Here is a 26,660-nt window from a genome sequence, read left to right as displayed (position 1 = left end):
TAATTGTTTTGAGTAGAGAAAAATTAAATCATCGTAATTAGTTTAAATAAATTAACCTTGATGAGTATTTAGAACTTTCTCTTTCTTTTGAGTTCACGAAACTGACAACGTTTAAGTAACCTGAATTGTTTTATTGTTTTGAATTTAATGAACTTGTCTCTTTAAATTTACAGGAACTGAAATTTAACTGAAACAGGGCAGGGCTTTTATGTTTCCCAGCATGCTTTGCATGCATGAGTAAATGTTAAAATTAACACTTAAATAACACTTAAAATTAAGTGTTTAGTGTTTAATGTTTTGTTGTGTTATTCAGAAGAGTTTCTGTTAAGTTTGAGTTTGAGTTTTGGGGGTTACCATAACGGTGAAGAGTGGAGTTTGAGGACAGGTACATTTATTGCTTCACCATTTGGACGATTGCTGTATAAGTCAGAGCATAGGGTTACCACACAATTTACATTCAGCATGTTAACATTTATTTTGTTAGCTAGTTTTAACTAGGACTGGCTAGGTTTCCTCTACTTGAAGTGTATAAGTTGTAGTCACATGTCAATTTTAAATTCAGCTAAAGAGTTAAATTTTAAGTACCATCAAATTGTACGAGTAAGCTTACTCAATATTTCATGTTAAGAGCAATCAACACGCATTACTAGTACAAAATCAAAATCTTACATTTCCTCCTACTTAAACTTGCAATTTATTAACTTAAAAAATGTTATGTAACTGAATACCTCAAATTTTTTTAGTACTTCTAACTTGACTTGATTTTATCCATTGGTAAATTATTGGATTGTGAAAAATTGTCTCTATATGCTTGGAAAGCAGTACATGTCTTCTCAACGAAACAATCTGTCGCGCACAGTGAATGCCGAAAAAAATTACATAAAAATCCGATCTAACTGTTCAGACTGAGTCGCATTAAGAAAAATCTTATTTTTATTGGATTCCAAACCACATACGAATGTATTTAAAAATCTGATTTTTGTGTTTTTGTCCTGTTCAGACTATAAAAACTTAAACGGATTTGAGTCAGATTTTTTTCTACCTGTGTAAACAAAGCATTGGAGTCTCCACTAATGAGCTGATGAGTTGAATCAGGTGTGTTTGATTGAGGAGACATCAAAAATGTGTAGTGTTGAGGGTCCTCCAGGACAGGTTTAAGAACCACTGGTGTAAGGAACCACGTAATATCATTTTGCAAAAATGTCAGCACAGTTACAGAATTTTCTTGAGATCAGGCTGAAACATTCATAATAGGGAAGAAAATTGGGTCAGTTTTATTGTATTGCCCAAAGGCTTATCTTTGAGATTGTTTCCATTCCACCCCATATCAAAGCTGCCACAATGTTTTAAGTATGACCTCTCAGTATGTGCTTTTATAATTTATGGTATACCTTAAAATGAAACCAATAGGAACTCCATAGGTATCATTATGTTTTCATGTGTATTTAAGGATGAAAATGTCATATTTGACAATACCACTGTCCGTGCTGACCAGACAGTTAGAAAGGTCAGATTGAAACAACAGTAGAACTGAGCAAAAACACACAAACACACTTTCTTTGTAACTTCGCTAAGAAATGAATCAGTCAATGGGGGAAATTGATGGAGAGGTGGGCTGGAGCATTGAGGACTGTTTGTTTGTCGTTCTCAATAAAGATTGGATTTACAGTAACATTGCCTCCACCCCCTGTCCTCTCTCTCCTAACTCTCACAACATTTTACAGCTCTTGGCTCCTGGATCTGCCCTATAAAACACAGTAAACATAAAATCCACAAGCACTTAAGAACTGTCCTTCCGATAGCAGGGGTGGAGGGAGGGATAAATGTCCTTTTTACGCCACCATCCATCCCTCCGTCAATCCACCCATTCATCTAGTTAGTGGGAGAGGATATACTGTCTTATATTGGTTTATTAAGATGAATTACATTGTGAATAGTCTATTGTGATTGAGTTTGCGAGAGGAAACCATATGCCCTTGTTTGTCATGTGACAGAAAAAGTAAAGAAAAAAGAATGAAACGTTAATATTTGGAAAAGATTTAGGACGTTTTACTCTTGAAGATTATATGGAATGTTTGCCCACTGAGACAAATTTTGTTTGCTACAGTTTGCCCTCCGTGTTTATTAATTATCTAATGGGAATTACATTTACATTTAGTCATTTAGCAGATGCTTTTATCCAAAGCGACTTACAAATGAGACACATAGCAAGCAATTTGTCATACAAAGTTTAACAACATCTGCAGTATAGGACTGCCAAGTTCTCAGAGTGGCTGGAGTAGTAAATATGCTAGCACAGAAGAAAGAGACAGACAAGGATTTTTATTTTTTTACATTAAGTGCAGCTTAAGTGCAGTAGTAAGAACAATTAGTGTGGATTGGTTAAGTGCTCGCAGAACAGATGTGTTTTCAGCTAGTTCTTAAATGTTGAGAAGGTAACAGCAGATCGTGTGGAGGTTGGAAGTTCATTCCACCACAGAGGAGCAGAGAAAGTGACCGATCGTGAAGTATACTTAGAGCCTCTTTGTGATGGGACCACCCGGTGTTGCTTGTTCATATACCACAGAGAGCGAGTTTGAGCATAGACCTGAAGAAGTGAATTGAAGTAAGAGGGTGCGGTTCCATTGGTTGTCCTGAAGGCCAGAGTCAAAGCCCTGAATTTGATGCAGGCAGCTACAGGTAGCCAGTGAAGTGAAATCAAGAGTGGGGTGACATGAGCCCTTTTTGGCTGATTGAAGACCAGACGTGCTGCTGCATTCTGGACCATCTGCAGTGGCTTAATTGTGTTAGCTGGGAGGCCAGCCAACAAAGCATTACAGTAGTCCAGTCTTGAAATGACCAGAGCTTGGACCAGAAGCTGTGCAGCATATTCAGACAGAAAAGGTCTGATTTTCCTGATGTTGTAGAGCGCGAATCTGCAAGACCGAGCGGTTGATGAGATGGTGGTGGTAAAATTAAGCTGGTCATCTACCACCACTCCCAGGTTCCGAGCTGTTCTGGTTGGTGTTAGTTTAGTTGAACCAAGATGAATAGTGAGGTTGTGGTCAACAGATGGATTGGCTGGGATCACGAGGAGTTCTGCCTTTACAAGTTTGAGCTGAAGGTGTCCCTTCATCCAGGGCGAATTGTCCGAGAGGCAGGCAGAGATACGAGTTGAGACATAAAATTTCAATTCAGTCTTATGGCTTTTCTTTGTATGTAGTGTTTTAGCCAATTTGCCTATTTTGTGTTCCTTTAAAAAAGAAGATTTGAACATCAATATGAACAATGAATAAGAAAATGAGGTGTTAATATGTTTTGGCACGTCCAGAAATTCCAGAATGTGGTGCTTTGATTGAATTCCGTTTGATGCCCAAAGCTTAGAAATCAGCTCTCAGCTGCTAAACCTTTAATGTTATGAATGATGTGTCAGATAAAAAAAAAAAAAAAAACTGAGTTTGCAGAACGGCAACCCCATAGCAATTATTTCAGGCCTCATTAAAAGCCTCCCACCTATACCATTCTCTCACAATCAATCGCCACTTTAGCTCCAATGAAGGAATGTGCGATTGTTGGTCTCCTCTTGGTCTAATTAGCTTAATTGACCTAATGTGGTAAATGCAGGGAAAGGAGGCATGCAGTTCATCAGGGACGACTTCTGAGAGTTTCTGCTAGGTGCAATTGCTTGACGTAATTGCTATTCTCAGTTTGGTTTCACTTGGTACAGTATGAGATCCACTGCCACTAGGTGTAGCTTCTAAGAGTTTGATTTACCGACAATTGGGATTGTTGGGTTTCGTGAAGTTGGCCTTGGAACTGATCATTTTAGTGGCAAACGTGTTTCATTCAGATCCTTATGGATCTATGCCTTCCACCATGTTGTCTTACCTGTTTAACACCAGTCATATGCTTAAAGGGGCATTCAGTAGTTCTCTATCTAGCGTTAGCATTGCTTTTCTTTGTGTACTTTAAGTACCGATGCTACAGTGGTGTTAGACACTACTGCCACCTTTCGACGTGGATCAGCATGATCGTTTCTGCTGCCCCCATCAGCTTTGGAATATCATTTGCATCTGGAAAATGTCTGCATTTGAGGTAATTTCTAAAGTTATTTATTTCTCCTATAATATAATTGCTTTGCCTAAAAACAAACATCAGAAATCAAGTCAACATGCTTCTTCTGTTAAGGACAGATTATTCTTGTCCCTCATATCAATAATCTTTGGAGACTGTCAATGATTCACGTTATTTCTATAGACAGTTATTACCTTTATTAGAGAACTGCTTAGCGTAAAATAAACCTCAATTATCTAGCGATACAGAATATTATGGTAAAGGAAAGATTAGAATTGTTTTTGATGATCAAATTTAACATGTCCATGAATACTGTATTTGAAGAACTCGTTTTATTTCCAAGCAACCGTCATGGTGTGGCAGCAGGGGCGTGTTCAAGTGTCCATCCGGAGAGAGAGAAAGCGGTAAGGGCGCTTGCACCTGAGCTAGATTATGTTTAACACCTGTCTCTAATTCCAGTGAGCAGGGGGAGAGCGGCATATAAAAAGCCACGCCACCAGCAACTGAGAGAGAGAGAGAGACTGGCACAAGGAAGGCCACGGTGCTACAGAACCTGTTGTGTTTATTGTGTTTGTGAAGCTAAAGTGTTTAAGTAACTATGTGCCTGTGAAGCTGATGTGTTTAAATAACTCCGTGCCTGTGAGACTGTTGAATTTGTGAAACTGTAAGCATCAAGGTGGCCAAATGAAATGCATACCTGAACCTGGTAACCTCACTTCCCTGTTCTCCTTTCCACTGAAAGTTACCCTGTTACACATGGTTTACACAAAATCCACAACAATCGCTGTGCCAAGCTACTTTGCACTAAACTAATGAAGACGTAGATGCCTTACCGTTACCGTTTTCTGTCTTCTTGCTTGAAGCAAGTTGCTTCAGACCTTTTTTTGCTTTTTCGGCAGTACAGCTACTGGATCTCCCATTGTCTCCGCTGCTAAAGCACGATAAATAAGTATGTTCCATTGTGTTCTGTCACCATGACAAATTCTGGTAACACTTTATTTTGATGGTCCCAAATAGATATTTAACTGACTGTAAGTGACTTATCAACTGGCTTGCTATAGCTAGTAAACAGTGTTTCAGCAAACATTCAGTAGACAATCAGTAGCCTGTATATAGATCTTTATTAATGACCTACTTACATTTATCAACTGACTTGCTATAGCTAGTAAACAGTGTTTCAACAAACATTCAGTAGACTTTCACCAGTATGTATATAGATCTCTATTAATGACCTACTTACATTATTGTTGAGAACATTAGTTCATTAAAAGGTCATTAATAAAGATCTATATACAGGCTACTGAAAGTCTACTAAATGTTTGATGAAACACTGTTTACTACCTATAGCATGTCAGTCGATAAGCTGTTATTTTTGTGCTGTTATACAGTCTATTGAAAGTCTTCTGAACATTGTTGAAACACTGTTTACTAGCTATAGCAAGCCAGTTGATAAGTCACTAATAGTCAGTTAAATATCTATTTGGGACCATCAAAATAAAGTGTTACCCAAATTCCTTGTGTGTGTCAGCATACTTGACAATAAAGCTCATTCTGATTCTTTTCGCTCTTTGTGTCACCAAACAACACTGTTCTAAGCATAGCCAAGCGTATCTATCTACACAGGCGGCAGCCAATTAGCACGAGGATTCTCTTCTTCGACATTTAGTAAAACACCGCGGGTCATATGATTTCAACATTTCGAAACATGGCCCGCAACATGTAGAATAAAACACTTTTTTATATAAAACTATTATGAGTACAGTCTTCATCTCGTGAGTGTACACCATTCGGATTAAACTTCACAAAAACTCAGTTAATTTTTTAATGTGTAAAACGTTTTAAATTGGCTCCAAACTACTGAATGCACCCTTAATAGACTTAATAATTTTATGTTGCTATGACTTGTAAACTGCTGCGAAAGAAGGCACTGTTTTCCAATGATCTAGAATTGCATCAATTTGAGAATTAAGGATAAGTGTCAGCATTCCGAGTCACAGATAACTGATATTCCAGGCACAGATCTCCAGATAAGAGTGACGCCATGCAGAATAGATTATTATGGAACATTTTGGAAATCTGAGTTTCTTAAAAAAACGTGGACAGATTTGATTGAATTTCTTTATTAAAAAAAGCAACAAAAGAAAGTGGGGGGCACTGTGACTGGACTAAAGGTTTCAAGTTATTTTTTAATTCCTTCTTTTGACTGACAGCAGAATAATCTAAAAAGCCCCAAGATATGTTGCACAGAACTATATCTGAACCCCCAGTTAGAAAAATCGCCCCACAGACAGATAGAGGAGAGAGGCATGACAGCGGATGAGAATGAAGGGAGCAATGCCGCATTTCTGGCTGTGCAGTTTTAGTTTCTCTGCCTGCATAATTCACACTGATATGTCTTCCTTTCACAGAAAGCTTGTGATATTCACACAGCTTTAGCAGGGAGTGTGGATAGCACCGCACAGGCGTATGTAAAATGTGTAGACATCTCTAAATAGGTCTGAAAATGCAGCTTATTTGTCAAAGAGCATAAGCCATTAAATCTGTTATCTGTTGCAAATGAAGCTCAGCATCCTTCGCTGGTGGTTCAAACCCCTCTCACCAGCGTAGGCGAATTTAAAATGAGTTCACACTGAGAGGTCTCGCATCTCTCAGCATATGCCACATTGTTGCTAATTGGAAACCAAGCTTATTGGTTGTCACACATACAACCCTAATAAATTCATTCTCTCTTAGTTGCGTATAAAATTTCAGTTCAGTCCGATGTTGTTTCATTGTATGCAGCGTTTTAGCCAATTTACCAATTTTGTGTTCCTTTAAAAAAAGAAGATTTGAACATCAATATGAACAATGAATAAGAATATGAAGTGTTAATATGTTTTGGCACATCCAGAAATTCCAGAATGTAGTGCTTTGATTGAATTCCATTTGATGCCCAAAGCTTAGAAATCAGCTCTCAGCTGCTAAACCTTTAATGTTATGAATGATGTGTCAGATTAAAAAAAAAAAAAAGAGTGAGTCTGCAGAATGGCAGCCCTGTAGCAATTATTTCAGGCCTCGTTAAAAGCCTCCCACCTATACCATTCTCTCACAATCAATCACCACTTTAGCTCCTATGAAGGAATGTGCAATTGTTGGTCTCCTCTCGGTCTAATTAGCTTAAATGACCTATGTAGCAGGTTCGCAATTTGAGCAAGGAAGGAGTCAGGAGGCAGTGACCTGTCAACGTATTTTTTTTATTACTCTTCAGTGTCGTTCACAAAACTTAAACAAAAAGGGCACTCAGTGGCCAAGTAATCACACACAAACGAGTCAACAATCCTTGTTACGCCCACACACAGGAACAGTCTCTCTCTGGCCTCTCTCTGCTATTCACCTCATGCGCATTTTTATGTCTCCCTCCGCGATCACTACAACAAGAAACAGGTGTTGGAGATAATGATAACCCAGGTGACGAGCCTTACTGCTCTCTCTCTCCCGCAGACAGATACATGACCACGCCCCCATCGCCAAATACCCCCACCGCCCGACTCAGACCAGGGCAACATCCGGCCTGCCAACTCCTCCCCCATTTCTGGAGAGAAAGTCAGCCACAGCCATCTGCACCCCTGGTCTATGGATCACCTCAAATTTGAATGGCTGAAATGCCAGGTACCAACGAGTGATCCTCGCTTTGGTATCCTTCATGCGGTGGAGCCACTGGAGTGAGGCGTGATCTGAACAGAGGGTGAAGGCCCACCCCAGCATGTAGTAGTAGAGAGTGAGGATAGCCCACTTGATCGCTAGACACTCCTTCTCCATGGTGCTGTACTTAGTCTTTCTCAGCGAGTGCTTACGACTAATGTACAGCACTGGTCGCTCCTCCACCTCATGCGAGAGCACCGCCCCCAGTCCTCTGTCAGATGCATCCATCTGCAAAATAAAGTGGAGAGAGAAATTAAGAGCGTGTAAAAGTGGCCCCCCACAAAGCACGGATTTTAGTTTTTGGAAAGCCTGTTGGCATGACTCCATCCACTGGACCAGATTGGGGGCCGCCTTTCTAGTAAGATCAGTCAACGGGCTGGTGACATAAGAGTAACTAGGCACAAACCTTCGGTAGTAGCCAGCCAGCCCCAGAAACTGTCTCACCTCCTTTTTGGTCTTGGGCCTCGGACAGGCCATGATCACTGTGGTTTTGTTAACCTGGGGACACACCTGCCCGTGTCCCAAGTGGAACCCCAAATACAGAACTTCCACCCGCCCAATTGCACACTTCTTTGGGTTGGCCGTGATATTAATACTATAAGTAATAATATAGTCTAAATACGTGGCGGCATATGCTGTATGTGGTCTGAGAACTTTATTCATGAGACGCTGGAATGTGCCGGGGGCCCCGAACAAACCGAACGGAAGGGTCACAAATTGGTGTAAGCTGAACTGAATTGGTGAAAAAGCAGTTTTTTCTCGGGAGATTGGAGTTAAAGGGATCTACCAATAACCCTTTGTTAAGTCCGGTGTCGAATAAAAGAGCCACACCCAACTGATCAAGCAACTCATCAATCCGAGGCGTTGGGTACACGTCAAATTTGGACACCACTTTCACTTTGTAATAGTCTACACTGAACCGAACCTTCCCGTCGCTCATAGGTACCAGAACCACCAGGCTGGCCAATCGCTATGCGACTCTTCTATTACGCCCATCTCGAGCATTGCCCCCAATTCTTCCTGAACAACCTTTTTCTTGTGTTCAGGAAGGCGATAGGGGCGGCTATGAACCACCACCCCTGAGGTGGTCTCGATATGATGTTCTATGAGGTTTGTGCACCGGGGAGAGGCGAGAACACGTCTGCGAATTCCGCTTGAAACTTGGCCATGTCCGTGAGCTGCGATGGTGAGAGGTGGTCTCCACACGGGACCGGGGTGAATGAATTAGGTTTAAGAGTCACCTCCGGCCCAAACTCCGCCCTCTCTGGGACTACCGTCGCCAAGGCCACAGGGACCGCCTCCCTCCACGATTTTAGGAGGTTGAGGTGGTAAATTTGGGTTGAGATGCAGGGGAGAGAGAGAGAGAGAAGAGAGAGAAGGAAGAGTCTCTGGTTCACTGCCTCCCTGAAATGCTGCCATATAGTCCTCAGCCAGCTAAACAGCCTCCTCCAGCGACGCCGGGCGGTGGCACTGGACCCACTCTGCCAACCCCCAAGGAATTTGGGAGATGAATTGCTCCAGTGTCACCAGGTCGATGATCTCCATGGCGCCGTGGGATCCCTCAGCCAGCAACCATTTCTGGCAGGTATACCAGAGCTGTTGTGCAAAAGCAAATGGGCGGCCGTGTTTCCCGAACTTCAGGGACCTGAAACGCTGGCGGCTCTGTTCAGGACTACGGCCAACCTGTTGCACGATGGCCTTCTTCAGATCTCGATAATCGAGGAGGCTGGCGGCAGGAAGTTGTTGGGCCGCTAGTTGTGCTTCCCCGGAGAGGAACGGTAACAGGTGGGCCGTCCACTGGTCGGGTGGCCACTCCCACACCTCAGCGGTCTTCTCATAGATGTCTCGGTAGGCCTCGGGATCATCACCTGGCCCCATTTTGATGAGGGTCACTGGTGGTGGGGTCTCCGGGGTCACAGCGGCAGCCCCCACTCTTTTGATCAGGCTCCGGAATACCTGCCGGTCTTCCGCTTGAGCCTGGAGCAGGAGTTGGAAATGCTGTTCCTGCTCCAGGTGTAACTTCATGAGGGCCTGATGTTGACTTTGCTGGATTCCGGCAAGGGACTTGATGACTTCGTCCAGCGGTGAAGATTCCATGACCGCTTAACTTTCTCAAAATTTTCCTGGGTTTCGGCACCAATGTAGCAGGTTTCGCAATCTGGGCAAGGAAGGAGTCAGGAGGCAGCGAACTGTCAACGTGAGTATTTTTTATTACTCTTCAGCATCGTTCACAAAACTTAAACAAAAACTGCACTCAGTGGCCAAGTAATCACAAACAAACGAGTCGACAATTCTTGTTGCGCACACACACAGGAACAGTCTCTCTCTGGCCTCTCTCTGCTACTCTGACGCCTTGTGCGCCTTTTTATGTCTCCCTCCGCCATCACTACAACAAGAAACAGGTGTTAGAGATAATGATAACCCAGGTTATTGAGCCTTACTGCTCTCAATCTCCCGCAGACAGATACATGACCACACCCCCATCACCACAACCTAATGTGTTAATTTCAGGGAAAGGAGGCATGCTGTTCATCAGAGACGACTTCTGAGAGTTAGGTGCTAGGTGCAATTGCTCGACATAATTGTTATTCTCAGTTTGGTTTCACTTGGTACAATGTGAGTGCCACTGCCAGTAGGTGTAGCTTCTGAGTTTGATTTAACGGTAACTGGGATTGTTGGGTTTCATGAAGTTGGCCTTGGAACTCATCATTTTAGTAGCAAACAAGTTTCATTCAGATCCTTATGGATCTGTGCCTTCCACCATATGTTGCCTTACCTGTTTAACACCAGTCATATGCTTAATAAGACTCAATAATTTAATGTTGCTATGACTTGTAAATATCTGCGAAAGAAGGTGCGTTTTCCAATTATCTAGAATTGCATTAATTTGAGAAATGTGTTGGGAAACAGGTGCAAATAACTAATTTAACTATGTTGTCTGAGGACACAACATGTTCTTTAGCGTAGACATTAAGCTATTGAGGGGCTTGTGTTTAAAGCATTCGTTCTTGGATAGACAGCCCCCCCCCCCCCCCCCATTATATTGATCTCTGCAATGCTTACACAGGCATTACCACACTCTGCAGATCAGTGGCATGTCTGCTCTTAACAAACACTGTTCAGTTGGCTTCTCTTGTCCTTATTCACTCTTCCATTGTGTACTAAGTGTGTGCCATATATGCCTATCAACACCACCATGGGGGTTTTCTCTAAAATATTTAGCCTCATAAGGTCCTTATGAAATGACATGGGGATTTGGTATGACACATGGAAATGCATTTGTTATTATTTTTAAGCACAGAATAAAATGATTACAGCTTCTCAGTTAACTAAGTACACATCAGTAGCGTATTTAATCACAACTTTTAATGGTACATATATCGATGAAAAAGATAACAAGCTTTATTTACTACTTATCAAGATGTTATTCCATATCTATAACGAGAGAAAAAAGTGATTTACATGTAGGTTTGAATAGTTCACTTTCAAAATGCATCAGAAAAGGCTGGGAAATCTCATATCTGGTAAGGATATTGTTTCAGTGTTCCTACCTCTCTACTCTCCTGACTAATGATGTGTTAAGTCACAGTGTCGGACTGTGAAAAAAAGTGGATTGTCTTTAAAGTGATAGTTCATCCCAAAATGAATATTCTGTCTTCATTTGCTCACCCTCTGACTTTCAACCCCAATGACATTTTATCTTAGACATTCACTTTTATTGCATGGGAAAATGATGCACTGAAAGTGAATGGTGACTAGGGCTGCACAATTTGAACAAAATTGTGATTCGAATTGTGATATGATAAACAAAAAACTAGTAACTAAATTATTCCTTTTGACCAAAATTTGGTAATGTTTTGTCAATGTTCTTTGCCCATGAACTTGGACCTTTTTCACTTCAGCCACAAACATATAACACTGTGTGCCTTTTTTTCCACTTTAGGGAACCCAGTCAACTTGAATATTATATTATTGTAGCTTAATATTATATTGATTTTTTTTTTTTTTTATTATACAACAGAACATTTTTATTTAATAAAATCTTAACTTGCATGGGGCATTGCTATACGGTTCAGTTAAACCAATGAGTTCTAAACAGTCAAGCTTTTATTTTGTCGACATCTGCATGAAGTGTTTCTGTTTGTAGCCGAGTTTACATTTACAACAGCTGTATAATGTGCTCCTCATTTTTACATTTCCTCCTCTGTCCACAAAAATCCAGTGCCATTGGGTGTATTATTTGTTTTTGCATATAAACTTGTAGCGGCCAAACATATTTGGAATTAAGCAAAAGTGAAATTAAAGTGGATCTGGGGCACTTTAAAAATGACTTACTCAGCTCATGTAAGCAAACCGAACTAAACTTGGAGCATATCTGTTACTTTGAGCACGAGATAGAGTTGTGGATCACAGAACTGCTCTGAAAACACTGAAATAATGCTAACATACACTACCTTTCAAAAGTTTTGAAACACTTGACTGAAATGTTTCCCATGATCTTAAAAATCTTTTGATCTGAAGGTGTATGCTTAAATGTTTGAAATTAGTTTTGTAGACAAAAATATAATTGTGCCACCATATTAATTTATTTTATTATAAAACTAAAATGTAATTAAAAAAAAAAAAGTTTTTGAAATTGATGACTTGGACCAAATAATAAAGAAAAGCAGCCAAAAAGTGCCCAACATAGATGAGAACTCCTTCAATACTGTTTAAAAAGCATCCCAGGGTGATACCTCAAGAAGTTGGTTGAGAAAATGTCAAGAGTACATGTCTGCAAATTCTAGGCAAAGGGTGACTACTTTGAAGATGTTAAAATATAACACAGTTTTGATTTATTTTGGATTTTGTTTAGTCACAACATAATTCCCATATTTCCATTTATGTTATTCCATAGTTTTGATGACTTTACTATTATTCTAAAATGTGAAAAAAAAGTATAATAAAGAATGAGTAAGTGTTTCAAAACTTTTGACTGGTAGCATATACTAACATAATACAGACAGGACAGAGAAGCACACATAAACTTTGTATCAAGCTCTGCGAGCCTAATATTTATTTATATAATTTGTTTCATAATCGCACAAGGTCATGTCGTGAATTCGATTTTAATTTGATTAATTGTGCAGCCCTAATGGTGACTGTGGCTAATATTCTGCCTAACATCTGCTTTTGTGTTCCATGGAAGAAAGACTTGGAGCAACATGAGGGTGAATAAATGATGACAGAATTTTCATTTTTGGGTGAATTATTCCTTTAATCAGTTAAAGACCTTTGTTCTCTCTCTCCCTTTGCCCACACACAAGATGCAGAGGTTCACAGTGTTACATTTTTGTTATTAATCCCTGATATCTGTTTTTCCTGCATCTCAGGGGTATAGATACACACAGCATTTCACACACAAAGATTGTAGAGCCTAGACATATAAATGTTGTGTGGCCACTTGTCATCTACTTTTATGGATTTAGTGCTCATGATATTCTCTAAAAAAACAAAAAAACTGGAATGTTCTGTATCACCAAACCCTGCCCTTTAGCTTGCTTTTTTCCGTGCTCAATTGACTGTGTTATCTATGTCGGCTTGTCAGTTTGGGTTGATTCATCAATTAGGGGATGCCCCTCTTCATGATTGTCTTTAAGTGTCTCTCTATTTAGCTTAAATGATCTCAAATAAATAAAGACAGAGAACTCCTTAGTCATGAATTCCTTTGTGAAAATGTCGCATAAAATGTTGCTCTTTTTTTAAAACCTCCTCAATGTGGGGAATGGAAAATGTTTTTTTTTTTTTTGGACATAAGATACTTCAGTATCTGTTTTTTTTTTTTTTTTTTGTGGACAAATTTCCTTTGTGAGCATGAAACCGTTCTCTGTGCCTTCATCTCTTTCCTTTCTTGCTTTTGTCTCCTCCCCCACTTTTCTCACTCTCATTAAAATAAAAGAAACCCAGTAGCAATTTGAGGTCTTTCATTGTCAAAACCATTATCACCACTGTCAGTTCCCTGGGTTGGGAACAAAGTCCTCGTGCCGCGTGCAAAAGAAATAGAGAGAATAAAGGAAAAGCCCCCCCAAAAAAGAGGGAGAGAGAGAACAGAAAATTTGAATTTCAATAACACCCCTCTCCCCTGCAAAGACTTATTTTTTTTTGTCATTGTCAGTATCTCCCAGACCAGAAAGGCATCACTTTTCTCCAGTGCATATATACACATTACAGTCCAGGTAATAAAACTATATCTATATATGTAGACCTGGTCCCAGATCTAATCATCATGCTAACCCTTAATATGAGCTAGGTTAAGAAAACTGATAATCATTGGTACTAAGATGCAAAAACAGCCTTCATTTATCATCAGAATATTGGTTAACATCAACACCAATGAGTGGTATCCCTGACACTTTCTGACTATTAAAGGTATTTTAAGCATGTTCCAGATGGTCTTTTGCCCATTAAAAATAATATTTTGAAAACAGACTGAAGGAGGCACAAAGGGTACTTTGGAATAGGGGTGTGCCAATGAAAATTGGCTTCATTCACAATCAGAACATTTCAAAGATGTCTATTTTTATGTAGTGTCCATAAACTTCAAAAGACACAAAGTGTGACTGAATTAATCAAATTAAGAAACATTTCAATGTAGCATGTTATTTTTTAACACCTGGGTTTCAATAGTGAATCAATTAGCTATTTTTAAATGGTGTAACACCACCAACATTGACCTTATTCTATGTCCAAAATGTTACAATTAAATTTAATAAATACAGATTTTTTATGTTTAAAGGAATAGTTCACCCAAAAATGAAAATTCTGTCATTCTTTACTCACGCTAATGCCACTCCAAACCCATATGACTTTCTTTCTTCCATGAAACACAAAAGGTGAATTTTTAAATAAGTCTTAACAGGATTTATTTGCCATTTAATATTCGAAAAATGACAAAAACACCATAAACCACAGAAAATATAATCACTATGACTAATGCACTATATTCCAAGTCTTCTAAAGCCATGTGATAACTGTGTGATGAACAGAATTACATTTATTAAATTAAAATAATTGATAAAGCACTAAAATCAAATATGAGGACCACGTCAAAAACATCAAACCTTATTGGTTCTCGTTGCGTCTTGTGACCAAAAGTCATGTCGCAAGAACCAATAAGGTTTGATGTTATCAACGTAGCCACAATATTTCTCTATTCATCACACAAAGTGATCAATGTCTTAACTGCAAAAAATAATTTTTAAAGTATTTTAGTTTTGTCTTCTTTTCCAGTAAAAATATCTAAACATCCTTAATACAAGAAAAAATTACCTGAAGCAAAATCATAAGATATTAAGATATTATATCTGAGAAATCTTTAAAAAAAAAAAAATGTAATGTTGTTTCTGCTTAAAACAAGAAAAAAAAAAAAAAAAGATTTGCCAATGGGATGAGAACAATACACTTCCCCTTTGAATCAGGTTTTTTTCCTTACCCCATTGGCAAATAGTTTTTTTTTCTGTTGTAAGCATAAACTACATTTTGTCAGATTTCTCTGAAAACAAGATGAAATATTTTGTCATTTTGCTTCTCAATTAATTGCATCTGTTAAGATATTTTACTAGACAACAAGACAAAAATACTCTGTAAGTAAATTTTTTTTTTTTTTTTGCAGTGTTCAGAAGACTTAGAATATAGTGCATACGTCGTATAAATTACTTTTACTCTTGTTTTGTTTTTTCCCTCCTTTTTTTTGAGTTTGATAGACCAGCGTCACTATTCATTTTCATTATATAGCAAATAAACCCTGTAAAGACTTTTTTAAAAACTAATTTGTGTTCCACGAAAGACAGAAAGTCATGATGTTTTGGAGCAACATTAGTGTGAGGTTTCATATTAGGTTTCAATTTTAGATATGAAACTTTATTTTAATATTACTCCAATCCTTCAATGGTGTTACAATTATGCTGTATTAAATATACATATTTAGATTAATAAAACTATACTTGAAATCCACTACCCAGTAATAACTGAGTATGACAGATGAAAAAAAAAAAAGAATAGTCCCCATCAAATTGGCACACCCCTACTTTGGAACTTAGGGAAAAAGAACCCGTGCCCAAACTGTTTTACCTGAAGACAGGAACAGAATAGGCAGAGGGTTATAAAAAGGCTATCACGTGTATGAGTAATCTATGTCTGGTATTCCCCCTTCTCTGTACCCTCGATTTGTTCCATAGCCTGGATTTCCTGTATGGTTTAGAGTGCTCCTATACAGAGTTGTATTATTAGAGGGAAAGATAGTATGGATGTATGTCATGTCCTCAACTTTTGCCTTGGGCTGCAAAGGCTGTTGGGCAGGCATTGATGTCATTTGAAAACCATGAGCCCTGATCTCTAAAATTGAGGTGTCTTTTATGGTTCCAGATTCTACATAGTCATCATAATGTTTGCTGGCACCTCGCGATCCAACAACATCTCTACCGTATATGGAATTGTCACCCGGCGCAAGGTATCCTGCACGGTGTCCGTACCAACAGAAGATGCCAAAAATTAAGAACAAAGATACCAATGCTGTTGCACCTCCAATAATTCCAGCAAGTGGTAGGGCTGACAGTTGGTCAGCTCCTTGATCACTGTCCTGGTCTGAAATGGGCTGTTCTAGGGCATCTGTCTCTGTTTTGGCACAAGCAGGATGCTCATGCTCTGAGTTTGTATTTATGTTGAACCCTCCTGTTGCTATAAAGGAGGTTCTTTTACCATCATTTGCAGAGAGAGGCACCAAGCATATAATATAGCTTGATTGGGGCTCTAAATGTGTGAGTAAATACTCACGGCGATCCCCTGGCACAAGTGTTTCTGTAATTGAGCCCATTGCAGGACTGTTGCCCAGTCGCAGCCAGGATAGCCTGAAAGAAGGGACCAGTAGTGCAGCCTTCCAGGTAACATGGACTGTCTCTGGTGAGAGAGGTTTCACACTGATTAATAATGATTTACCAGTGACGCTACTTCCGCCTCCAAGACTATCCTGCCCCATATCAGGATACTTGTGTCCTGGTCGTCTGGATCTGAGGGTATAAAGAGACCCCTGGGGAAGTGGAGGGGTTGTTGTAGCTGGTGCTTGTGTTGGAAAACTGCCTTTATCTTTTTTTGCTCCATCATTTCCAACCATCCCTCCAGCACTATCAACACTGATCTCACAGTCTTCCAATTGACTGGTAAGGTCCCTTAGTGACATGCCTCTTACTCTCTCTGGTCCATGGCAAGTTAAACCTCTCACAGTCACCGATGAACCTCGCTCATGCAACCAGTCATGAAGCCAATGGAGGTTACAGCCACAATGCCAGGGATTTCCTCGGACAAGTAACTGTGAAAGACTGTCTAGGTCCTTGAACAAACCCCTTGGAAGAGTTGTCAAATTGTTGCCTGATAAGTCCAGTTTCTGTAGTCTTCGCATTCCATCCAGGGAACTTCGTGGCATGTGGGCTATGGCATTGTCCTGTAGATAGAGCCGAAGAAGATGTGTGCTTGGAAGATTTAAGGGTGGTGCAAGGAGTGAGTTTCGAACCAGAGAGAGCTCTGTCAGATTAGATAGCCGTGAGAAAGTGTCATCAGCGATTCGTTGATTTGCCAACAGATTTCCATCAAGGAAGAGACGTCTTAGAGACGAGAGTCCACGAAATGCATGCGTTGGAATAGTTGAAATTCGATTGTCGTCTAGCCGGAGTTCCTCAAGTGATGCAGGCAGTCCCGATGGTATACTCGAGAGGTGGTTGCGTGACAAGAAAAGAAGGCGCAGCCTTGGATTGTTGGCGAATGCTTTGTCTTCAATACTTACAGTCGAAACTGAATTGTCGTCCATGTGAAGCTTCTCCAGCAGGGGGAGACGTGCAAGGGCAGCACGGGGTAAAGTTCGTATATTATTGTCCTGGAGGTGAAGTTCCCGTAGAGATGGAGGCAGATGTGTTGGAAAATCATCCAGTTCGTTATCATAAAGGTAAACTACTCTGACAGTCATTCGTCGCTCTAAGGATGTCGGTAGCCCAGCGTTGTCTATGCGGTTGTTTTGCAGGTAGAGCACCGCTGCAGTTAATGGTAATGGAGGGATGATACTCAAGCCACGGTCGTTGCAGTAAATGAAGCCATCATCACACCTGCAAGCAGAGGGACATGGCACATCTCCCTGAAGCTCCGCCTCCCCAAGAGCCGCCTCAGCAGCTGCAGCAAACTCGAGGACTTCAACCAATAATGTCAGGCACAGGAGAAGCAGGAACATCCAATCACGGAGTTCAACTAGGCTCTCTGTGGCCATAGTTCCAGACAATGTACCCCACTCTCTCTGCAATTAATTTAAACCAATTCTTTGTAGACAGTAATTGGGGGTACACAGGTCTTTCTTGTCCTTTTTTGCTTCCACTCACAAGGCCTGTGGGAAATACAGAAATATAATATAGAGATTATATTAATAAGTATAGAGGCCAATGCAATTATGAATCCACATGTCTGTAATGTAGTATACTGTCTGACTTATACAATACTTCTACCTAAATGTGAAAAACATCACAAGGTGACAAGAGCTTAGTAAGCAAGAGCAGATAATATCAGTCATCAGCTGAATGGCTTACTAGATAACTTTAACAGAGTAACTGACAGATAGGGAGCATGAGACAGAGGCATTAGAATTAAAAAGGACTGAGAAAGGCAAATGGATGGAGGCTGAACAAAAAATGGGGAGGGAGAGAGGGGAGAGAGGTGAATGCAACTATTACATTGCTGCATTAAACATTGAAAACTGCAGGTTTGAGGTGGTTGTTCAAAGCATATTAAAATATGATTGGCATTTGAGATCCTGAAAAACAATTACAGGTTTATTCTTGGATTGACCTTAAGACATATTACAATTAAAATGTTATAGGGATCCATGTCTAAATAAATTGCTGGTTTAATTTTAGCCCAAGTTTTAGGAAAGTTCACGGAAGTGTCAGACAGAGTTCTCATTTTCTGTCTGATTTGCAATTGAGATTTGGATGAGAACCACAGACGTTTACAACAAATTGACATGCATAATGGATGCTGTTTCTTGGTAGTTATTGTTTTGAAAATAGCATGAATTATTCAAAGATAATACATGAAATGCCCAACAGAGATTTTACTCTGTGTTTAACCAGTCATTGACTACAAGGCCAGAATTGTGAATTTTCTGTGTATGTATTCTCTGTGAGTCTTGTTTGTGACTCTTATCAGTGTAAAATAGAGGAAGTAGAGGGATATGTGCAATCTGGCTGGAAATTATTTTATTTTTTATTTTTTTCTGATTAACAATTTTTTATTGATTCACATATTGAACACAGAAAAACAAAACATATATACACAGAATCAACAATTAACCCCCAATATTACTCTTCCCAATCCCCAACCCCACCCTGACCCCCAACAACATCCCAGTGGTCATACATGATTAGAGACACACACACACAAAAAAAAAAAGAAACGCCAGATATCCGCCCCATTTCCCCACAAACAAGTTCAATTTCCCCAGTCTTCTAAATGACCCTTCTTTAAAGGCCACCACCCTCCCCATCTCCGAGCACCACTCCTGAAATGAGGGCGCTCCAGCCGACCTCCACTTAAAACTTTCTGTCTGGCAATCATGACACTGGTTAGGACCCAACTCTTTATGTGTCTATTCTCTACATCAATGACTGCCCCATCACCCAAAATACAGAGTCTGGGGCAAAATGAATGGGTGTGTCTTTAAGACCAAGCCTATACAATCTAGAGGGGGTCCAATAGAATCTATGTAAAATTTTGAATCGTATAAGGCGCACACTTGCATCTCTAGATGCAGACTTGACGTTTTTTAGAATCCTAGCCCACACTCCCTCCTCCAATACCAAGTTTAAATCTTTCTCCCATAATCTCTTGACAGAAGTTAAAGATGGAAATTATTTTTAATATTATTTCTATATCTAAGCATTCCCCTCAGGTCTAAAGTGTACCAAAGGGGAAAAAAGTGTGCATTTATCTACTAGAATATTAAATAGATTTCCAATAAGCAATAAAATATAATTTTTAGCAGTGGGGAGAAATTGATATTTCAAAGTATTAAATTTTTTTACCTCACAATACTGTAATGATACAGTACTGGGCGGCTGGCGATATGATGTTATATATCGTGGCGATGATTTTGATATTTTATGTATATCGCGATATACGTAAATATCCATGTGCGTGGCGTGTGTGTATCTATCAGTGGGCAGGGCTTTACATGAGACTTGAAGAGACATACAGGGTTTCAGCCAATTTAATTACATTCATCTTGCGATTGCCGCTTCATAAGTGCTAAATATGCTTTCCATCTGACATGCATGCATTTGTGTTTCACGTGAGTGTTGTGCACTCTAGCCTAACCTAACCATAACCCCTAACAGTTTTCTCCAATAGACCTTTTTCACACTCCAGGTTTTGGAACACGGAAGAAAACGTTTGCAGGGTAAACTTTGACAGTGGTGAATGGAAGTGAATGGGAGATAACAGCAAATATTATTTTCACTTATCCATTTGCTCTAAGACCAAAAGAAAAAAATCCATTATTATGTTTGAATGACTTTCCAGAAGATGAAAAAAAGATGCCAAATTTATCAGCAGCTGTCATCAAAACTCCCTCACAGCTGTGGTAATTTGTTTTTTAAAACTAATTCAAGGGTAATAAAACACAAAGCATTATGTTATTAATTTACACTCCATATTTAAAAAAATGTATAATATAAAACTATTTGCAAGATTTACGCTGATAAACAAGGCAGAAACGCATCATCACAATCTGTGAAAAAGGTCTATTAGCTCACAAGCTAACCGGTTAATCTGTTAGCTTAGCATACCGCTAGCCAATTATCCTGCTAGATACACAGAAAAACAGCTTCTTCTCGTCTTCATTTTCATTACGTTTCTCCTCATTGTTGCCACCTAGTGATACAGTGGTATGACGGAATTCAACTTTTAAGTTGCGGTATATTTAATAATTTTACAAACTTTTTTATTTCATTACAATATCATTATTTAATATATAAACAAATTTTTATTGATTTTCCAGAAAATGTGTACTATATCATGAAATATTTTGTTATCGTGATATAAAATTATTCATATCGCGAATAAGATGTTGGTCATATTGCGCACCCCTATTCTAACCACCATTATAACCAGCTATGTTCTAACCAAAACGAAATGCACTGCCACATTATTTGACCAAAATGCAAACTCAGAATAAGCTAAGAATATAAGTCTATAACTTGTTTCATTTGTGAGGTTGTCTGTACATCTAGACTACAAGAGTTTTTATACTATGAAAAACATGCTGCATCAATGTATTCTATTTTCCCACATAGTTTTTCACTGACATTGACGAATATGGTTCTATGATGCAGAAAGTATTTTTATCTGTATTTTTTTATTATTTTTTTTATAAAGTAAAATTAGTAAAAGGTTAAAATATATCACAGTTTTGAATCACAATACACTAAACACATTATTGTATTGTGACCCAGACCGCGATATAGTATCATAAACAAGTTGACCTAATATGTAATATCGCCAGCAAGTTGTTTAGGTTTACAATGGAACATTTAATATTTCTAATGCTCTTTGAGGAAATTAAATGATATTGCATCATCATAATGCTAAATAATACATTGTTATGTGCTCTTTTTACTGAATGCTTCAGAAAGGAAACATTAAAACACTCTTTTTCTGTCACTAAACTTAATGCATCTGTTTGCTGAGTGTTTGTGTGTTTGTGTGTGTGCGTTACTCTGCTGGGGCCTCATGCTTATTGCTGCCTGCCATCCTATAGGGTTGGACTCAAGGTTGTTTGTGTTGCAGGCCAGGCCAAATGGGAGTTGGTTGACTGCACCTTGGTTACAAACGTTTTTACCTTAGGCTGCGACTACATGCAAAACAAACTCTTAAACAGAGCTAGCACTCATGCAAAACCGACTGACTGATTAGAGATGGAACAAGTGAGGGAAAAACTGAGAAAAGCAAGAAGAGAATAGCTTGCTTTAACTGGAAAAAACATTTTCATGTTGTTGTTTTTGACTACAGACAACATTTATAACAGATGTGAAAAAAACATTGTAAGGAAACGATTTGCAAAACTAACTTTTAGATTTCTTTTCTTTTTCATATCTTATATCATTGTTGCCACTTCAACTCCCTCCTCTTCAAGTCTGTCTCTTTTTTAAATGAGATGCATTGCATGAAAATGGAAGCAATTTAAATGTCATATTTAATGGCTCTCCCAGTGTGTATACATTTGGGTATTTTTAGAAAAAAATCAGCTGTCTCTCAGGCCTGGCAGTGTATTCTCACAAAGAGGGGTGGGGGCGTGAGGAAGGAGAGGAAAGAAAATGGCAAAAAGCCACTTTTTTGAATATCTAATAAAATGTTCCTTTATGTTAGGGTCATTTCTTTTCATTATAATCCATTTAGCTATAGCCAGCAACATAAAACAGCAGTATGTGTGTGTGTGCATTTGAACGTGCATTTATTTTTGTATGTGTATGGTACTGTGAAAAAGTAGCTCTGAGGAACGACAGCTTGATGTGTTTCCCTTTTTAGACAGTGGATTGACCTGGAGACGTTTTGTCAAGGCGACATATACTGTACCTTTACATTCTCTGTTCTACATCTCTCGTATTTTTACACTTTATCTTTCACTCAAGTGCTTCTTTGCACTGAAGAATATTTTTTTTTATCCTGGCCATCTCCATAACCACCCACTGTGTGTCTGTAATCTCTTGTAATCTGTTTTTATGCACTTCTATAATCGTACTACAGTTTTTTTCTTTTCCTGTATATCCTGTTGATCCTCTGTTATCAATCGTGCATTTTCATTCTGTGTAAATCTGCTTTTTTATCCCTCTCTTGGGTCTTTATTTCCTTTCTTGTTTGGTTTGTTCTTCAGTTGTGATGATTTAATAGATTATAATTCTGCTGCAATACCTCTTTTCCCCCAGCCACAAAACTCTAAATCTAACTCTATACATATTTAATATTGTATCAGGACAGGAAACAGCACCATGGTAGAAGGAAAATTACGAGTTACCCAAGCATTGATGAAATAGGCCAATTTTGGTTGTTTGTTAGAATAAAGTAACAACTGTTCTTACCGTCTACTGAGTATCCCACATTGTCCTTTGCCTTGTAGGTCAGAGTGGTCTGGATTTGTGCTTGTCACTCGTCCTCTTGATTATAGAAAATTGCTTAAGGGCTCAAGGACTTCCTTCTTGATTCTTTATGTTCTTTGGTTTCAGTGACCAACGGAAGTTACAGCCCTTTATGGTAGGATTCCTATTAATTGTAGGCACTGAAATAAGCATAACTTCAACAAAAACAACCTTTGGAAATTTTCCGGTCTCAGTCAATAAAAGAAGCCAGAATCAGCTGCACCACTTCCTTACAGCAACAGTACATCCAAGCTAACAATGTGTATTCAAGTTGCAAGGTTGACATCATGTTGATTATGTTTTCTTGAATGAAGATTGACAGAATACAGGAATGTTGTTCCCCCTCATCTTTATGAACACGTTACCTGTGAAGAAAACCAAGGTAACATTTTCAGTTAGTGCCTGGCCAAGAAATAAAACTTTAATATTCACAGTGAGTCATTTCACTTTAAACTTGGCCCGACCTAAAAAGAACTGTATTTCAAAGAATGTAAACTCTGAAAATGGTGAAGTCAAGTTTAGTGTGCAGAAATAAGTGGAAAATCTCTTTTATAGACTGCTCTAAGTCATAGCCCATACCAAAAACCCAAAAATGAAGGCAAACACAAATATATTGTTGCAAAGTGGGTCAAACTGTTGACAAGACTGAGGAAAGACAACAAAATATGGTGTCCAACCCCACTCAATCTGCTGATTTCTGTCACTAATTAAGTGAAATTATGCTTGGTAAATTTTCATATATTTAGATTTTCGTTTTATTTGTTAGATCTTTTTGTGTACTAGAACTGCTGCTATGGGAGTAAGTCCCTGAACCAACAACTGTTAACTCGTTTGTATCATAGTGAGCTGAATCTTTTTCATTCCCAGGCCTGACGTGGTTGATTTGTGTTTGTGATGTTGAATGTCTCCTTGGGGTCCCACTGACTCTCAGTCTAATTGCTTTTTCACAGTCCAGTCAGAGATTGGGGGTGATCAAAAACATTATTGAAAAATTTAATGCACTATGTGGACACAGTAGCCTGGTGAAGATCGATCAGTGGAGGGCCATAGTACCATGTGTGCAGTGTTGGGTGTAATGCATTACTAAGTATTAATTACTGTAATTAAATTACTTTTTCATTGAAAAAGTAATGTAAGGGATTACTCTTAATTTGTCAGTAATTTAATTACAGTTACTTCTGATGTAATTGTGTTAAATACTGTATAGACTATAGAACAATTCTATATAAAACAATAGTGAATTTAAAATCAAAATGTAACGTCTAATGTTAAAATATATATTTTCTACTTTAACGCTGCCCCTTTAAATTCTTTGGCCAGTTCATGTATAATTTATTTGATTTTATATGATTTATTTGAAAGAATTAAAAGAACAGTTTCATGTCTATCCTTGTATTTTTCATCTGGTCGAGGTTGATAAGGATTTTAGACAGTTATTAGTAATAAGTAATGCAATTACTTTTCAGACAGAGTAATTAGTACAGTAATCTCAATGAGTACAGTCAAATCAATGAACGTATTGGGGAATTTCGCAAATCAGTGCTTGTAAATGGTGAAAAACGTAATGGCCATTCAGGCAGATGTGATAAATATGTTGTCGGTATAAAACCATTAAAATACACAGCCTGCTGCCCTTCTCTGTTCACCTGTCTCACTCTACCTCTCTCGCTCATGTAAGGTATAACGGGGCATTCACGTAAGGGAAGACATTATGATGGGAAATGATAAGAGGTTATATCTGTGCTGCTGTCATGCTCATGCTGCCCTTCATTCCTAAACGTGTATCAGTAGTAAATGATAAAAATGAACAGTGATAATGTTCACCTAGAGTAGGGCAGTGCAGTTCATATTGCTGATGGTAAAGTTGTTCTCCATTAAAATGGTGCCTACTGTTTTTTACTACTGGACACATCTGTCGCCCTTTGTTTATGTCTTTAAATATTTCAGGGTAAACATGTTTGTGTATATACACTATATTGCCAAAAGTATTCGCTCACCCATTCAAATAATTGAATTCATGTGTTCCAATCACTTCCATGGTCACAGGTGTATAAAATGAAGCACCTAGGCATGCAGACTGCTTCTACAAACATTTGTGAAAGAATGGGCCGCTCTCAGGAGCTCAGTGAATTCCAGTGTGTTACTGTGATAGGATGCCACCTGTGCAACAAGTCCAGTCATGAAATTTCCTCGCTACTAAATATTCCACAGTCAACTGTCAGTGGTATTATAACAAAGTGGAAGCGATTGGGAATGACAGCAACTCAACCACGAAGTGGTAGGCCACGTAAAATGACAGAGCGTGGTCAGCGGATGCTGAGGCTCATAGTGCACAGAGGTCGCCAACTTTCTGCAGAGTCAATCGCTACAGACCTCCAAAGTTCATGTGGCCTTCAGATTAGCTCAAGAACAGTGCATAGAGAGCTTCATGGAATGGGTTTCCATGGCCGAGCAGCTGCATCCAAGCCATACATCACCAAGTGCAATGCAAAGCGTTGGATGCAGTGGTGTAAAGCACGCCGCCACTGGACTCTAGAGCAGTGGAGTCACGTTCTCTGGAGTGACGAATCACGCTTCTCCATCTGGCAATCTGATGGACGAGTCTGGGTTTGGCGGTTGCCAGGAGAACGGTACTTGTCTGACTGCATTGTGCCAACTGTGAAGTTTGGTGGAGGGGGGATTATGGTGTGGGGTTGTTTTTCAGGAGCTGGGCTTGGCCCCTTAGTTCCAGTGAAAGGAACTCTGAATACTTCAGCATACCAAGAGATTTTGGACAGTTCCATGCTCCCAACTTTGTGGGAACAGTTTGGGGATGGCCCCTTCTTGTTCCAACATGACTGCGCACCAGTGCACAAAGCAAGGTCCATAAAGACATGGATGAGCGAGTTTGGTGTGGAAGAACTTGACTGGCCTGACCTCAACCCGATAGAGCACCTTTGGGATGAATTAGAGTGAAGACTGCGAGCCAGGCCTTCTCGTCCAACATCAGTGTCTGACCTCACAAATGCGCTTCTGGAAGAATGGTCAAAAATTCCCATAAACACACTCCTAAACCTTGTGGAAAGCCTTCCCAGAAGAGTTGAAGCTGTTATAGCTGCAAAGGGTGGGCCAACATCATATTAAACCCTATGGATTAAGAATGGTATGTCACTTAAGTTCATATGCGTCTAAAGGCAGATGAGCGAATACTTTTGGCAGTATAGTGTATGTGACGAGGAAGGGGTCGGGGCCGGGCCGTGACTATGCATGCCCTGCCCCCAATCGGGCTAATCAGCCGAGGAGAGGGATAAAGGCAGCCGGTTGCGGCAGTTCGAGAGAGAGAGAGCCACACGCAGCTGCTGTGTGTGTGTGTGTGTGTTTGTGTCTTTTTTTTTCATTTTTTCATATTATTTCAAATATTACTTTGATTGTTCCACCTCCTCCTTTCCCACTTTAACCCTGTTACAATATATTCATGTATGTGTGTTCATGTGTACGTATATGTGTGTGAGCCCATGTCAAAAATTTTTACCATCCTGTGCACGTAACCTACTGATCTCTGCCTTTCAATTTCTCATTTGCTGAGCGAGAGAGAATGGAAGAGAGAGAGAGAGAGAGGCAGATGGAGGAGTATAGGAAAGAAGCAAGATTGATGAACCTATTGGAATCAAATTTGGAGGCAGAAATGAATGTCAGGCCAAGTAGAGTTTAAATCCACAAGAACATGAATTCACAGCACTGACA

The 26,660-nt window shown here is 39.3% G+C and overlaps 3 protein-coding genes across 11 annotated transcripts in view; 2 read left to right on the top strand and 1 right to left on the bottom strand.

Annotated features, from left to right (window-relative positions):
* The window catches only part of macrod1 (mono-ADP ribosylhydrolase 1), a 115,225-nt gene that overhangs the window by 14,102 nt on the left and 74,463 nt on the right, over nucleotides 1–26,660 (top strand). The gene's annotated exons all lie outside the window — the stretch shown is intronic.
* flrt1b (fibronectin leucine rich transmembrane protein 1b) overlaps nucleotides 11,079–26,660 on the bottom strand; it is a 29,003-nt gene continuing 13,421 nt past the window's right edge. The window contains exons 2-3 of one of the 2 annotated variants that reach the window (XM_051649265.1): nucleotides 22,881–23,302; nucleotides 11,079–18,136 (exon numbers count right to left, since the gene is read on the bottom strand). In XM_051649265.1, the coding sequence (XP_051505225.1) occupies nucleotides 15,887–18,022 (2,136 nt within the window). In that variant the 5' untranslated portion in view covers nucleotides 18,023–18,136; nucleotides 22,881–23,302 and the 3' untranslated portion in view covers nucleotides 11,079–15,886. Of the gene's footprint in view, nucleotides 18,137–22,880; nucleotides 25,681–26,660 lie in introns of those variants that run through there. The other variant, XM_051649266.1, reaches the window with a different exon arrangement.
* Nucleotides 17,594–26,660, top strand: part of LOC127412695 (uncharacterized) — a 25,027-nt gene continuing 15,960 nt past the window's right edge. The window contains exon 1 of the mRNA XM_051649274.1: nucleotides 17,594–17,707. Within this exon, the coding sequence (XP_051505234.1) occupies nucleotides 17,672–17,707 (36 nt within the window). The 5' untranslated portion in view covers nucleotides 17,594–17,671. The remainder of the gene's footprint in view (nucleotides 17,708–26,660) is intronic.

This window comes from Myxocyprinus asiaticus, chromosome 22 (genome assembly GCF_019703515.2).
Source record: "Myxocyprinus asiaticus isolate MX2 ecotype Aquarium Trade chromosome 22, UBuf_Myxa_2, whole genome shotgun sequence".
Taxonomy (NCBI): domain Eukaryota; kingdom Metazoa; phylum Chordata; class Actinopteri; order Cypriniformes; family Catostomidae; genus Myxocyprinus; species Myxocyprinus asiaticus.
Note: the sequence above shows the minus strand (reverse complement) of the source record. Positions and strands in the feature narration are given on the sequence as shown.